This window comes from Balaenoptera borealis (genome assembly GCF_965194805.1).
Source record: "Balaenoptera borealis genome assembly, chromosome: 11".
NCBI lineage: Eukaryota > Metazoa > Chordata > Mammalia > Artiodactyla > Balaenopteridae > Balaenoptera > Balaenoptera borealis.
The window spans coordinates 11,361,511-11,377,017 of record NC_138868.1 but is presented as its reverse complement, the minus strand read 5'-3'; the positions used below and the strand labels follow the sequence as shown (position 1 = coordinate 11,377,017).

The following is a 15,507-nucleotide window of genomic DNA, read 5'->3' as shown; positions in this document are numbered from 1 at the left end:
CAAATTGTGATTCTTCTTGGGTTCAAGAACTCCAAACTATAAAATAATCCTCTATTTAAATATATCTCTTTAAACTTGAAGCTACCACCCAATTCCAAAATGCGTGGATGAGCAAACTCAGATTTATCCTCTACTGCAGTCTTCATAATTTTGCAAACTTCAATTATATTTCCTAGAAGCATTCTTTTTTCCAGATTGCAAGAATTCTAACCTTTTCAGTCTATTTTACTGGAAGACTCAGACTCCCTTCCACCACCTCAAAAAACCATCCATCTGCCTACTCACTCACACCCCTGTCCATTTGTCTTTCTTCAATGACATCTCTTGGCTTAACAATTTACCCTCTGAGAATTGAACACCACTGGAAATGGATCGAACCCACGTCCCCTGCATTAGCAGGCGGATTCTTAACCACTGCACCAACTGGAAAGTCCCACTATGTCAATTCTTGTTCAATCTCCCTACAAAGGCTGGGATCTTTGTTTTGTTCACTTACATTTCCTGAACACCTTAGAACCATACCTAGTACGTGGTAGATATACTCAGTATCTAATAGATGGGGTGACTTAAGATAATACATCCTGATGAATCTTTAAACAACCAAAGGAATGAAATCCTATCCAAGATTTTTTTAACTCTAAAAAATTAGATCTACCACTTATATCATGTTCCTATAGTTATTTACCCCTCAAAGAATTCTAGATTAGTCAAATTACAGAGAAAATGTACAGCACATCACTGGTAATTTAGGTTTACTGCCATTTTTAAAATGTATATAACCTTCCTTAGAATTAAATACATATAACCGATCCCTTCAGCAACCCTCAGGGGGCCTCTGAAACTCTTCTCCATGGATGAAAGTTATACTGCAATATGACCACTGACACCCTAGTTCTGCAGATTAAGTGTGAACATCTCAGGTGTTTACTACTCTTAACCTAACACACTTCGGAAACCATCAGCTTCAAAGACAGTTAAGCAATTAGAACCTTTTCAAAGGTTCTCAGTAAAGATCAAGACCAAAATCACTTAGTCTCCTTTTCATCTAAGGGCCTCTTGCATATTAACCATGAAGCAACAGAGTTAACATTTCAGTTTCTTGTCTTTTAATATGTTACAAACATCCCTGGATTTTTTTCTGGCTAATTTCTAGTTTGCACTGTACCTGCTACATTGTGTGTTTCTGAGAGAAAGGGGGATTTATTAAAGCAGAAGACTGTACTGCAATAACCCAGCACTGCAGCTCTGCCACATGAAAGACTAGAACCAGGAAATGGAAAGCCATCGAGAGCTCAGGCAGTTACTATCAGCTCTGTCTCTAGGGAGCTACTTGCTTTCTCTCTACCTGCTTTGTGTTTCTTTTTCTGCAGACCAACATTCACTCTTCAGTACACACATGGCCAAATGTGGCTGGCTCTAGTTCAAAAGAACGTCAAGAATCTACTACCCTTTCTGAATAATCTCATTTCCCCTAAAGTACAGACACACAAACACTGCATGCTAGGATTCCTATTCCCAGGTCTGATCTTTTTGATCTTGGTGCAAAATTAACTTGTCATCCAATAAGATCTTTTAAAATAAAGTTTCATTTTACCTGGAGTTCAGCTGTTACATAAATGATACCTAACCCCTCCGGTGGAGGAAGAGAGAGGGGAGAAAGGAGAGGAGGAGGAGGAGGGGCTACCCAGGAAACCTAACCTTGCAGTCACAAGAGTTCTGATCTATAGAGAGAACCTGATTGCTAGCGTAATGGGGTAAACAACACCAACTAAAAGATAGAATTTTTAAAATGCATGCTAAAATGTGTATTCTAAAATAGTACTTAAAGATGCATTAAATATAGCTAAGAAGACAAAGAACTTATGACCGGATGGGTCCTTCAAGAGTCTCACACCCCCTCACCCACCCAGCAGCTGAGAAGTTAAATGACCTGCACAAAGCTAGCTCATAAGTTTCAGCGCCTGAATCAGACCTCCAGGTTCCTGACTACTGAACCAGTAACCTCCTCCATCCTGCCAGAAAAGCTTTCCTTTCTGGTGCACAAATTCTTACAAAGATGGTGGCCTTACCAAGGGGCATAATGGAGAGGTATTTGCCTCGAAACTTGCTGGTGATTTTGATTTCCTGACGCAACGTCCAGCCATTTCTGGACTCAGCGTGGTGTGCAGCCGCAGGGGGATGATGACTCACCTTGAAGAAATCAGTGGTTCAAGTTAGACGGAAGAAAGGAGAAAAAAAAGATACTGCCTGTTCACTGGCGATAAACACCCCAAATTCACACTTGACATGTCTATACCCATAGCAGTAGATGAATACCAGGGCCTCCAGTGTTGAAGTCCTGAAGGAAAAGAAGGCAGTTTGGGATGACGGGGTCTGGAATTTCTGCAAACGTGAACACCCAGGGGTAGCAAACAAAAAAAATCATCCCTTCCTTCAAAAAGGCAACGTGTCACAGTCCTGAGGCTCCTTTACCTGCTCACAGAGGGATCGGTAGCCATTCTCCTCTAATCGGTCTAGCTCAAAGGTCTCCCCAAGGAGTGGGTTGAATGGCTTGCTGGTACGGAAGACAGTAGTGGAGTAGGAGGACACGGTGAAAGCTGCAACATAACAGAGCTGTTCTAGAGAGTTCTCACACTTTGCAGCTCGGTCTAACAGCTCATGGTATTCCAGATCTTCAGTAAGGCGCTGAAGCATGGATAAGGGCTCATTAAAGTTTACCTGTCAGGAAAAGAGCAGATATAAAAACTTTGTCCACACATCCAAATGAGACAATTTCTTTCTTTTTTTTTTTTCTTTTTGCGGTCGGAGGCAGACACATACTGAGACGTCAAGATGAAAAAGCAAATCACTGGGGCTTCCCTGGTGGCGCAGTGGTTGAGAATCTGTCTGCCAATGCAGGGGACACGGGTTCGAGCCCTGCTCTGGGAAGATCCCACATGCCACGGAGCAACTGGGCCCGTGAGCCACAACTACTGAGCCTGCACGTCTGGAGCCTGTGCTCCGCAACAAGAGAGGCCACGATGGTGAGAGGCCCGCGCACCGCGATGAAGAGTGGCCCCCGCTTGCCGCAACTGGAGAAAGCCCTCGCACAGAAACGAAGACCCAACACAGCCAAAAATAAAAATTAATTAATTAATTAATTAATTAAAAAAAAAAAAAAAGCAAATCACTGGGAAAAGAAGAGGCCTTTGCTCAGCAGAGCAACTCCAAGATCTAGCCTGAAAGCAGCCCATTCTCCTTGGTCAACTGTTCATGTCAATGAGTGGTGGAAATCTCCATTTTCATTTATTTCACTAACTGGAAGCATTCTGAGATGGGAACCATGCCTCCTCTGCTCACCACTGCGTATCCAAGAGCCACTGATGCGTGGCCCATGAGAGACCATGAAATAGGTGTTGAATGAATGAATAAAAGGGGAAATGGACTTCAGCACAAGTATACGCAGAGAAGAAGTTAGGTATTTAACATTTTTGAGGGAGGAGAGAAAGGGTAGTAGATTCTAAGTGCAGTCGTGTCCTGACTAGTGGACAAAACATTACAGCAGTTAGCTTCACTCCCAGACTAGACCATCGCCGAGTCTCAGGTCAGTTCTACATCAGGCCAGGATTCTGCTTTCTTCTCTGAGGCTGGACAGTTGCGTTTCTGCACCTGGAGTATTCATGCTGGGGGCTAAGAGAGGGCTCTGAGTGCTTCTACCTTTCAAGTTTTAGAGCCAACTTAGGGCACTCAGCCACAGGTGAAGCAAGTGTGTGTCTGTGTACCTCTGTCGGGCAGAAGATGTCCATTCATGCCACAAATATTTATTGAGCCCTCATGTGTGCCAGACCCTGTACAACTCAGCGGGTACAGAGAAGTGAACAAAACAGACATTGTCCCCTCATCCCCCAAAGAATTAGCTTCTAAGTTGACTGGAATTTATGATGACTTTCCTACTTTAAAAAATTACTATAAAAAGAGGTTAGGTTCCCAGGCTAGTCCATAAAGCTTATTTAACCAGCAATACAGCTAAATAAGCCTGAATATCACTAGCCTGAGTTGAGTCCAAAGAAGAGAGGAAGGAAGAAAAAAAATGTCCTTTGTATTGAATGGAGCTGACCTAATGCAAAATTTCAGTTAATAAAACAACACTTTTCTTTCCTACAGTCCTACCTCTTTTTCTTTTTCTGCATTTTTATCCAGCCTCCTACCCCCAATCTCTGACTCACATACTACCTTCATGCTTACTGTCTTCCCAATTATGAAACATCTTGTAATTTCCACTATAACAAACTTTGGAAACAAAGTATAAAGGAAAACATCTACTTGAAATACCATCACCCAAAGATAACCACTGTTAGTAGTTTTGTATTTGTTTCTGTGCATTTATACATTAAAAAAATATATATACTAGAGCCTGCTTTTTCTGAGAAATATACTAAGCATCTCTCTGTGAAAATTTCCCAATGGGGAAGCAGGATCTACCCTGCTTCAACTAAAAACAGTGTACCACACTCCAAAGCCATGCTGTCCGCACAGAGAAAAGCATTATGATAAGAAGAATGCACACCGAGGGGAAATGGATGGACAGAACTCAAATCCTCAAGTGTCTTTTTAAAAGACAGTACTTATTAACTATGCCAACAAAATCTCTCCGTGGCAGAACTGCAGGCAACACGCAGTAGTAACATTTCCATACGCTTCGAGGAAAATGGGACAGGTGATGGGCTCCGCCGGTGGCTATAGGACAGATGAGCACCACCTGGGCCTAGAATCAGTCTATCCTTACTTAGCCCATCACCGCTTATCACACACACACACAGCCCTGCCCCCCAACAGCTGTTCCAGGAACCACAGTTTCTCTGAAAGTGCCAAGCTTTTTATACCGGTCATTTTATCCCTCAGAGGGCTAACAGGGAAACAAACCAATCTGAGAATTTACAGTGGAAAGAAGCAGGGCATTAGTTATACGGCTGATGGAGAGCTGGGCAGCATAAAATGACAGCCTAGAGATTAGCAGCAGCAGCAGGAAGCCGTAACTGTTGACAGGCAGGAGGAGCAAAGCGCAGCAGTGGTATTGCTGCAGCACAGAGGCCGGAGGCGTGCGCAGAAGCTAAAACCTCAGGGGGGCCTGTCCAGTGGAAACTAGAGCCACACAGCCGCTGCCAGAGCATTGCCCAAGAGAATGTAGCCGGGGCGGGGAGTACCCTGGGGTTTCTCCCTTCCTCCCGCTCCAAACTCCTTCTGGTGCCTCGCACTGGTGGAGCCCAGCCAGAGCCAGCAGACATGGAAGCCTGAGAAACACAGCTTGGAGGGATCAGCTTTCCTGTGACACAGCACAGAGCAGGGGAAGGGTGAGGACTAGAGCCACAGGCCAGCAGATACAGGACTGCACGTTCCCCGCAACAGTGTCAACACGGAACTAATGGTAAAGTAGGCCAGAGAGGTCACCTGGACTCAGAACCTGTCTCTAAGCAGGAACTGCATTTCTGAGGCTGCAATGACTTGCCTTTCCAGCCTGCCTCTCCACCACTTCCTTCAAGGCACTAGGCAAAGAAGCGGGGCTTCTTTTCAGGCCCCTAGTCAACCACTTATTTTATGCTTCTCCAGTGTGCTTACTCACGGCCTTTCCCTGTCTGGAGGTCAACATTTTTCTAACAGAAATCCTATATGCACTTACGTACAAATCTATTTGTTTTCCAAGACTCAGTTAATTAATTACTTTAACATTTGCTGAGGGATGCATATGTGCCAGGCACCGGCTAAGCATCAAGGATATAAAGAGCAGCCTCTGCCCGTGAAGAACAGTCCACGGAGAGGCAGAAACCACTCACTGGTCCATAAGCCCCAAGAGGCTACGAGAATGCTGTCTGTATGCCGTGCAACCGGCTATGGGCAGAGCCTGTAGCCATCCCCCACTCTCCGTTCTTGCCTTCTTCTACAAGTAGTTGAATCCCCAATTTTTAACTAGGTCATGCCACCAAGAATAGAAGTCTTCATTTCTAGTCTCCTCTCCAGCTAGCTGAGGCCATGTAACTAAGTTCTGGCCAAAGAGACTGAAGGGAAAATGGTTCATGAAATTTCCAGGAAACACCCTTAAAAGGCAGGACATGCCCTTCTCCTCTTTCCCTCTTCCTGCTGACTGGAACACGATCCTGACGGCCCGAGTTGGAGCAGCCACTTAACACCTAGGAACTGAGGCCACAGGCAGCAGAACAACAGGACAGAAAGGAGCCCGGTCGTGACAGTGTGGAGTATCGTACCAGCCCTGGACCACCTACTTCTGGACTTTAACGTGAGAGTGAGTTAGGCTAATATTTGTTGGCCAACTTTTTCTGTGAAAGGTTAGATAGTAAATATTTAGGCTTCCAGGGCCATATGGCCTCTGTCACACCTACTCAACACTGCTGTTCTAGGATGAAAGCAGCCACAGACAATCTGTAAGTGAATGAGCATTTACTGTGTTCCAATAAGCTTCATGGACACTAACATCTAAACTGTATATAATTTTCACATCACAAAATATTATCCTTTTGATATTTTTCAACCATTTAAAAACATAAAAACTATGCTTAGGTTGTAGGCTGTACAGATGGCAGCCAGATTTGGCCCCAGGGCCACAGTTTGCTGACCCCTGGTCTAAACCAACATATTTTGGATTCTTTAAATTGAACCTATACCTGATACACTGATACAACCCCAGGCAGCTAGGCAGTCATTAAACTCCTGGGGAGGGAACCAGTAAGTTAAACCCACTGCCCAGAAATACACAGTGGCACTTGTTGGAACACAGGGAAGAGACGGCTCACCCTGACCAGATGCATGGGTGAAGGTCTGCTGAAAGAGACGACACCATAGTCGAATCCTGAAAAAAAGGGTATCAGCCAGGGCAAAAGAAAAGTGGCATAGGTGGGTGGGAAGCTGATGAAAGTTTGGGCAGAAAGAGCAGTGTGTGCAAATGCCCTGAGGGGGGGGGGGAAAGATGCCGGTGAGTCCCTGAAGGTAACTCCCAAAGACCAGAACACGGCACGTGTACGGGTGGAGCCTTGTCCTCGGGGAGGAAGTATCAAGCCCACTAAGGGATCTCAAAGCAGTAAGGCGCTAGTAAAGGATGTTAAGCTAAGGAATGACATGACTACACTTGCAATATTAAAAAGATCCCTTTTTAAAACAGTGTGGACAGACTGGAGGAGGGCATGACAGGAGGCAGGGAGGTCAGTCCAAACACCTCCTTCACCAGGGAGGTGGTCCACAGCTTCCTGGTTGGAATGAATTGGTTCTGCTTTTGTCTCCCCAAACCTTTGTAAGCACAGTACTTCCCATCATAGAAAGGAATATTTTCTACCTGTTTTCATGTCTGTCTCTTGAACTACATGCTTCTTGAAAACAGAAACGATGCTGAATTTATCTTTGCAGGTCCTCAGCACATCTGGCATAGGAATTTGCTCATAAATAACCGTTACTGAACAAATGCATCTGATCCTAGGTGATTTGGAAACATACCAGATCCCTAGCGAAAACTGAAGCAGCTAGTTTTAAGGGATCGTTTATAACTGTAAGGGTAACAAGGACCATGCCACAAACTGCCACAGGAGTGGGCGGAGGCTGTCCCGGCAGCACCCTTCTGACCGGGGCCTGAGAGGCCTTCCGGGCGGAGCCTGGTCGTGCAAGACCCTCACCGGCATGGGGATCTTGGAGAGTTCTTTTCCGATGCAGTTCTTCATGATGCTCCACAAATTGAGGCTGTAGTTTGGCTTGTACGGTATCCGCGTTCTCTTTTCCTTCTTGGTCTCTTCCAGCTGATGCTTGTACTAAGCGCAGAAACAAAGCCATTCAATCACCCACAAAGAACAGAAAACCCAGTATTTATAAGCTTCCCTTCCCCCATGCTAAAATTAAAAAAAAAAAAAAATCAGCATTTTCTGTTTCTCTTAGTAATGTATAAGCAAATCCTTGGGAATGACACCTAAGTCCCTCAGTCTTGGTAATTCCCAAATAAGAGTTACCTGTTCATCAAGGCTGATGTCACTGCTGGTTCCGCTGATGTTGCTGCCAGTACGTCTACACAGATGGGAAGCGTATGAGAATTAGCATAAACGTCAGAACTAGAGTTTGGTCCTCAGCATGTCTTTACAAAGTAGAATGCTAAGGACACTGCACAAACTTATCGATGAGTGATCAAACGACGACACTTAGAAAACAGTACGTATGAATAGACATCTCTGGAGAACCTGTTCATGTAAAAACGCTGACAGTCTTCCACTTACGTAAGGAAAAGAGTCCACATCTTAGTAAACAACTATGACACTCCCACTGAAACATTTCTAACCTTTCCATGGCCAGATATGCTCATCTTGCGGGGGGTGGGAATCAAGAATGACTTACTTGTGGCCCAAATTTTCAGGCACGGTGATGATCTCAGGAGCATCAAAGAACTCATTCTCGTCATCCTCATCACTCACATCTCCTTTGCCAGAGCAGCACTGACCTACAAGGAGGAAAGCCGCATTTGTTTCCTTTGGCTGCATTGATCAAAACCTGGCACAGCTGGAGCTTTCAAATATTAACCACAAACAGAGTAACAAATGGTAGAAAGCAATGGGGAAGTCAGAAGAAATAAAGGGCTCGAATCCCATCTCACATGAGTCGCTGATTCTGGAGAATCTGGAGCTCTCTCTATCAGCTGCAGAAAAGCATCTGGCTTGGATGAGAACAGGCCATCCAAGAGCCAAGCAAGCAGCTCACCTTTACCAGACCCAGCGCTGCCAGGGGCGTTTGCCGGCAGCACCGTGGCTCCGCGGAAGGCTCTCTCCAGGTGATTGTGCTGCTTTGCCAGCTGCTCCAGGGTCTCCTCCAGGCGGATGCGCTGGTCCCTTTCATACTGCAGGGACTTCTGCCACTTTTTGCTGTGGGTCTGCGCTAACACAAGGAAATCTCTGCAAGCCTGTATGGAGAAAGAGCCGATATAGGTCACCTCAACTCAGCTGGTCAGAGATTCCCCTCAGGCCTCTGTAAGCCCAGTAAGCAACCTTATTCTGGGAACGTGAACTAGCAAATTACAATGAAAGGCCTTCCCTGTTATTCCACAGTATCAGGGACAGCCAGCTCCATGATACAATCAAGGTCAACTCCAGAAAAAAAAAATTGAATGTGGTTGTCACAGTTCTTTCATATTTTCCTGGTCACGAGGACCAAACAAATGCCAAGTGAGCAACAAACCTAGACAAAGTATTCGTGCAACATCACAAAGGGCAGCTATGTGAACCGCTCCAAAGAAGAAACCTACTGACTAAAAGGTGAGGAAAAGCATGAGATACGTATGTATTGCTTTCAATACATTCTCAACTGAACTCAAGTCACCTAAAACTGAGGAATTCAGACACTGAGAACAGAGAGTCTGCACTGAATTAAACCAAATATGGGGAAATTTAATTGGTTTTTATTTTGGTCACTAAGATAATAACTGATCTTAAAAATTAGAAGCCTACCTGAGGAATCGAGGAAGAGATCTAGAGACAAAACACAAACCTGACCATATTAGTCCCTTCACTGGCTCCCCATCGACATCAGGACCAAATCCTAACTATTGGTCATGGACATAAACGGCCCTTGTGTCCTCCTGTCCAGGCAGCTGGAGCCACCCCTGCACCCTGCCATGGAGGCACCCTGAACCGCTCGCCCTTTCTCAGACATGCAGATTTCTTTCAGGCCTGCCCATCGGAGAATGTGCTATTTGCTTGGCCTAGAATGCCTTCCTACCCCCTTCCTCTGCTTGGCCAAGTCCTCTTCATTCTTTAGGATCTATGGCCGATGTCACTTCCTCTGTGACACTCCCCCCCAACCCCCATCTCATAAGTAGCCAGTCTCTCCTCTACTTTCCACAGCACTTTGCACATATTTCTATTTTACACCATCCACAGCAATATCGTGACTTTCTCTCCAGATGGATTATGAGCCACTTGAAGACACCATTTATAGCTTATTCACATACTTATCTCCAGCTCCTAACTTAGCTGCTTTGTACATAGTGGGAGCCTGGTACAGTTTGCTTAATAAATAAATGAAGGAAGGGAGCAATGTAAGCTTAAAAGTCTATAACCTGTTAAAGAGAAACTAAAAGGTAAACAGAACATCTACTCCCATGGTTTCAACCTTTGCCTATGGGCTGATGCCTACTAAATCAGTAATTCCAGCTCTGCGCTCAAGGAGCTGCAGACCAGACTATCCAACTGCCTGCTCAATGGCTCAAAGTAATCTCAGAATCAGTGGGTCCCATATTGAACTCACCATGTTCCCTTTCTGACTCTGCATCTCCATCCCAAGAACAGTTCCAGGGCCCTTCCACCTGCCCAAGCCAGAAAACTAAAAGGCATCCTTGAGTCTTAGTTTTCTTCCCTCCCCACATCCAATGATCAAATCCTGATTTTTCTTCGATATTTCTGGAATCTGTACATTTCTTTCCATCCTGCACACTCAGAAGCAGTACAGAGGACATACTCTGGAATTGTCACAGCTCCCTCTCACTATCTAACTACAGAATTTTTAGCAAGTTACTTAACCTCATGGTGCCTCATCTTCCTCACCTGTAAACAAAGAGTGACAACAGTCGCTATCTCAAAAGTTGTTGCTTAACATGTAAAGCACTTAGACCGGGCTCACAGTAATCATTCAATAAGGTGTTAGCTATTAAGAGTTAAGCCTGCATCAAAATCGGTCTTATCCTCTTCTAATCCACTACTACCAAGCCCATTTAGTAGGATCTGCACACAGCCCCCCACCCCCCATACTTAACTCCTCTTCAGCCTTATCTCTAGCTACTTCCTTGCTTGGCTAACAGTCAATTGCAAGTGGTTCCCAGACTCTGGGAGAGAGGGGGGGATCCACACACACCACACCTGGATCAACTCTCCTCCCTCACTTCCTTTGAAGAACAGGGGTCATAACTCAAAGTTAGTGAGAGAAGATTATATGCCAGGCACTTTACTGAACACTCGACACCCATTATCTAATAAAAGCCTCTCCACACCCTGAGAGCAGCTACTAGGATCATCACCATTTACAGAAAAGGAACTGGGGTCACCGAGGAACTAGGGTGCCCCAGGTTACAGAGATGGTTAACTGGGGCAGTTGGACTTCAGGACCCCACACTCTTTGTTGCTTTTTTTTCGTAAGAAGACTCTCTCGGGTCTTTCAGAATTTATCTGAGGTGTTAACTTCTCAGATCCTCCTGGTCTGAGCTAGACACTCCCGCGGTTCCACAGCACAGCAGCCTGTGCTCACATCCCTCCTGGCACGCAGCACACTCCATAATGATCTGTTCACTTCTCAGGCCCCTCACTGGACAGTAATCTCCCTGAGGGCAGGGACCACAGCCACATGAGTTTTATATCCCCAGCACAGTGCCTAGAACACAGAAGGTGCTCAACGGGTGTTCAGTGCATTGGCAAATGCATACACTAACAGTGTCAAATGCACTCCCCTGCTTAGATTCACTCCGATAATAAGAAAAGCTATATCCTAAGCAAGCAAGCAACTGAGTGAAATGAGTGCATTCTTCCTTTGCTGTAACACTGCCTGTTTAGAGATGTGCTGTGCTAGCATGTCAGTTTTAAGGCCTTGCCATCATCCCCTAAAAGGTACAAAGGAAACAACACAGGGCTAAAAAATGCATTTCCTGCAGTAACTGGCTATAAAAGGGGCAAAGACAGTGCACCCAGGGAGAACAGAATGAGAACTGACACAAACTCTGGATACCTAGAACTCAGGGAAAAAGAACTGTCCCCAGGAACAAAGATAAGCATATTTTCAAGAGAAAAGTCCAAAATAAAGTTCCAGTTTTATGAGACATTTTTAAATCGAGAGGTGTTTTATGTAGCAAATTTTTCCTATCAGAGTAGGAAAAAAATTGTCATGGAGCAGGGCGTTCACCTGACATGGATAAAAGGTAACAGAAGGTTGTGCCCTGAGCTGTTCTATTTCAAAAGTGTACTTATTTACTATTGATTAAATGACCTGTATGATTTATGAGGTCTTCCTGATCACAGGAGGACCAGAAAAACAGGCACACAGGCACCAAGAAGTACGGGAGTTTGGAAAGAGAGCACACGACCAAACATCAGAAACACAAGCGCCAGTGCTGGTCTGCAGAATGGTGCTGGGAGACACTGATCTGCCTGCAGTCCTTAAGAGGACAAAATAATTTCTCTCCTCTACTTTGTGGGAGTCGGAGCACTGAGGAGTGTTCAACGCTTCAGAAAATGACACGAAAGTAAAAGTTACTACAACTTTCTATTAAGAAATAAAGGGGTTTTAAATGCGAAAAACCAAAATTTCCCTTGGTCATAGGAAAAGACCTTCGATCTCTAAGAGCCACGTGAACACAAGTTCTAAGCAGATGCCTTATTATCACTCCTCAAACAAGGAAAAATCTGACCCTAGTGAAGTAAGTTCATCCCATTTAATTAGATAGGAAAACAAAAACAAAAACGAAACCACCACGTGCAGAAGCCCTTTCTCACGTGCCTCATGAACTATCCTCCCGTGCTCCTATGTGGAAGCTGACTAAAATAAGCTGCCGGGTGAGGATCAGCCACCAGCAGGGGAGAAAGAGCGCTGTTTAAACTGTGCGCTCATTCCACACCTATCACCCAGTATCGGACACACATCACCAACGCCAGTGGCACTCTGGGTTTACCTGGAGCCCTGCACCCAAGCAGCCAAAGCATTCCCTAAACCAACGACAGCACCCGAGCCAGGAGTCATAAGGCGGCAGAAGCACTGGCCCCTTCTTTTGAAAAGAAAAGTACCCAAGGTTGAATATTTTGTCTTATCACCCAGAATTACACCCAGAACCGACAAATCCAAGACTAAAGATGGGACTAACCAGGATTACAAGGTTCTCACTAGTACTTAATCCAGCCCCCACTTACCACACTGTAGGCCAGGGCGCGTTAGCAAAGTAGGGGGTCAGACTCCAACCAAAATCTCAAGGAACATGGAAGTGGAAAGGGCCCATGAAGACCTTTTAGTTCCAATAGATAAAGTTAGAGAAAAATAAATAGATAGGTAGATAGATAAACAGACAGACAGATAGATAGATAGATAGAAAGAACCACAACCCAGAGAGGTGAAGGGACTCAACGAACGTCACCATCAGATGCCCTGCTGGTGGCAGACGCAGGGCTGGAGCAGTGTCCTCCTGCCATTCAAGCAGAGCGGGAAAGTCATTCCATCTGTGCACCCTGTTCCATTTCACGCAACAAAAAAAATGTAACTCAAATCCCTTGAACGATTAAGCTGGACCTAACGTCCTATGCTTTACCAACTACGATTTTCCAGCATTTGGGGAGAATTACATTTCAAAGAGGGAAAGAAGCAAAAAGGCAGACATGTGCGCGCTTACGTTGATCATGGCGTTGGACGTTATCCTGAAGAGCGTGGCCCGCTCGTTGACCTGTTTGATCTTCTCGTTGCTCTCGGCCGGCAGCCGCAGGGACTCCAGCTCGCTGAGCGAGCGCTGCAGTGCCGTGCCGTGCTTGGCGATCAGGTCGTTGCACGTGCTCAGGTCCTCCACTTTGCTGGACAGGGTCCGCAGGGTGTTCTGCAGCTCGGTCTTGTCGGTTTGTGAGACGGACTCTTCATCTCCCGACTCATCTGTACGGGCGGAAAGGTGAGTGATAGGACTCCAAGCCCAGGGCTGAGAGTCGGAACCCTACCCACTCTGCCCACAACCAAACCGACACTCCTCAGGCTGTGCGTTCTGACCGACTGAGAGCTCGCCACTGCCAGATGACTCGCCTACAGCGTGGTCCACAGCCCACCTGTGTCACAAACACCTGGGGTACTACTACTTTTTCTTCCCGGGGCAGACAACAATAAGCATTTTTTCTGCTCATGCTTTTCTTTCCTCCTAGTTTTATTGACATATAATTGACATAGAGCACTGCTGTAAGTTTAAGGTGTACAGCATACACACCTTACTAATATTGTGAAATGATTAAAAGAAGTTAACCTCCACCATCTCATATAGATACAAAAAGAAGTTTCTTTTTTCCTTGTGATGAGACTTTTAGGATCTACTCTCTTAACAACTTCCAAATACACTGAACGGCAGTGTTAACTACAGTCATCATGTTGTATTTACATCCCCAGGACTTATTTATCTTATAACTGGAAGCTTGTACCTTTTTTTTTAATCTGTTTTTTGTAATCTTTTTTTTTTTTTGGCTGTGTTGGGTCTTCGTTGCTGTGAGTGGGCTTTCTCTAGTTGCGGCGAGCGGGGGCCACTCTTCGTTGCGGTGCACGGGCTTCTCATTGTGGTGGCTTCTCTTGTTGCAGAGCACGGGTTCTAGGCACACAGGCTTCAGTAGTTGCAGCACGTGGGCTCAGTAGTTGTGGCGCACAGGCTTAGTTGCTCCGTGGCATGTGGGATCTTCCCGGACCAGGGATTGATCCCATGTCCCCTTCACTGGCAGGCGGATTCTTAACCACTGCGCCACCAGGGAAGTCCTTGGAAGCTTGTACTTTTTGACCACCCTCCTCCATCCCCTCATGTCCCAACCCTGGGGTTCTTCTTAAAGGTGCAGTCTCTGGCCCCACCCCCAGAAAAACTTTGATTTGGCTGGTGTGAGGCAAGGTCCAGGAATCTGTATTTCGAATAAGGTGTCTGGGTAATTGTGATGCACATTGAGGTTTGCAAACCAGTGACCTAGAGGATAGGATGGAGAAGCTAAATGGCTCTTGGGGCTGGGAATGAATTATTGAGCCTTTTAACCCTAGCTTGAGGGGCCCAATCCAGTCACACTGATTATTAGTGCAAATCCACTATCATCTGTTGGGTGATCAGTGGGCCTGTTATGACATGGGTTGAGAACTGCAGTCTAGCTGCTCTCTGTAAACCATGTCCACATCATCAAAAGACTCATTAACTTATCTTTTTTTTTAAAAATTAATTAATTAATTTATTTATTTTTGACTGTGTTGGGTCTCTTTCTCTGCGAGGGCTTTCTCTAGTTGCGGCAAGCGGGGGGCCACTCTTCATCGCGGTGCGCGGCCCTCTCACTGTCGCGGCCTCTCTTGTTGCGGAGCACAGGCTCCAGACGCACAGGCTCAGTAGTTGTGGCTCACGGGCCTAGTCGCTCCGTGGCATGCGGGATCTTCCCAGACCAGGGCATGAACCCGTGTCCCCTGCACTGGCAGGCAGATTCTCAACCACTGCACCACCAGGGAAGCCCAACTTATCTTTTCTAAAGGAGAACTCGGGAACTTCATGATGAGCTCATCTGACACTAAAGCCACCCCTGCACTGAAAGCTGTGCAAGGTCTTCTGTTAAATGACTTTCAAATAATAAGTCAAGCAGAGAGCTGTGTTGTGCCTCTTGCTATCAGTTTTGTCCTTAACACTTTGCAACTGCAAAGTTCTTTTCCAGCAGTGTCACTTCCTTTGGGGGTGCTGAAATCAGCACTAAAATCAAAACAAAAGAAACAAGGAAGGACCTGCCCTATCTGTTAGGCAGACAGCAGGGCCAGAGT

General features: G+C 45.7%; 1 protein-coding gene and 1 pseudogene across 4 annotated transcripts in view; both read right to left on the bottom strand.

The window, feature by feature from the left end:
- Nucleotides 1-15,507, bottom strand: part of LOC309605418 (olfactory receptor 10V1-like) — a 105,357-nt pseudogene that overhangs the window by 8,164 nt on the left and 81,686 nt on the right. The gene's annotated exons all lie outside the window — the stretch shown is intronic.
- Nucleotides 1-15,507, bottom strand: part of OSBP (oxysterol binding protein) — a 36,206-nt gene that overhangs the window by 11,434 nt on the left and 9,265 nt on the right. For all 3 annotated transcript variants that reach the window (XR_014231355.1, XM_082341133.1, XM_082341134.1), the window contains exons 3-9: nt 13,379-13,629; nt 8,722-8,920; nt 8,362-8,464; nt 7,983-8,037; nt 7,656-7,787; nt 2,473-2,718; nt 2,070-2,190 (exon numbers count right to left, since the gene is read on the bottom strand). Coding sequence is in view for 2 of the 3 variants with exons in the window: in XM_082341133.1 (XP_082197259.1) it covers nt 2,070-2,190; nt 2,473-2,718; nt 7,656-7,787; nt 7,983-8,037; nt 8,362-8,464; nt 8,722-8,920; nt 13,379-13,629 (1,107 nt within the window). In the remaining variant the exon portion in view is untranslated. The remainder of the gene's footprint in view (nt 1-2,069; nt 2,191-2,472; nt 2,719-7,655; nt 7,788-7,982; nt 8,038-8,361; nt 8,465-8,721; nt 8,921-13,378; nt 13,630-15,507) is intronic.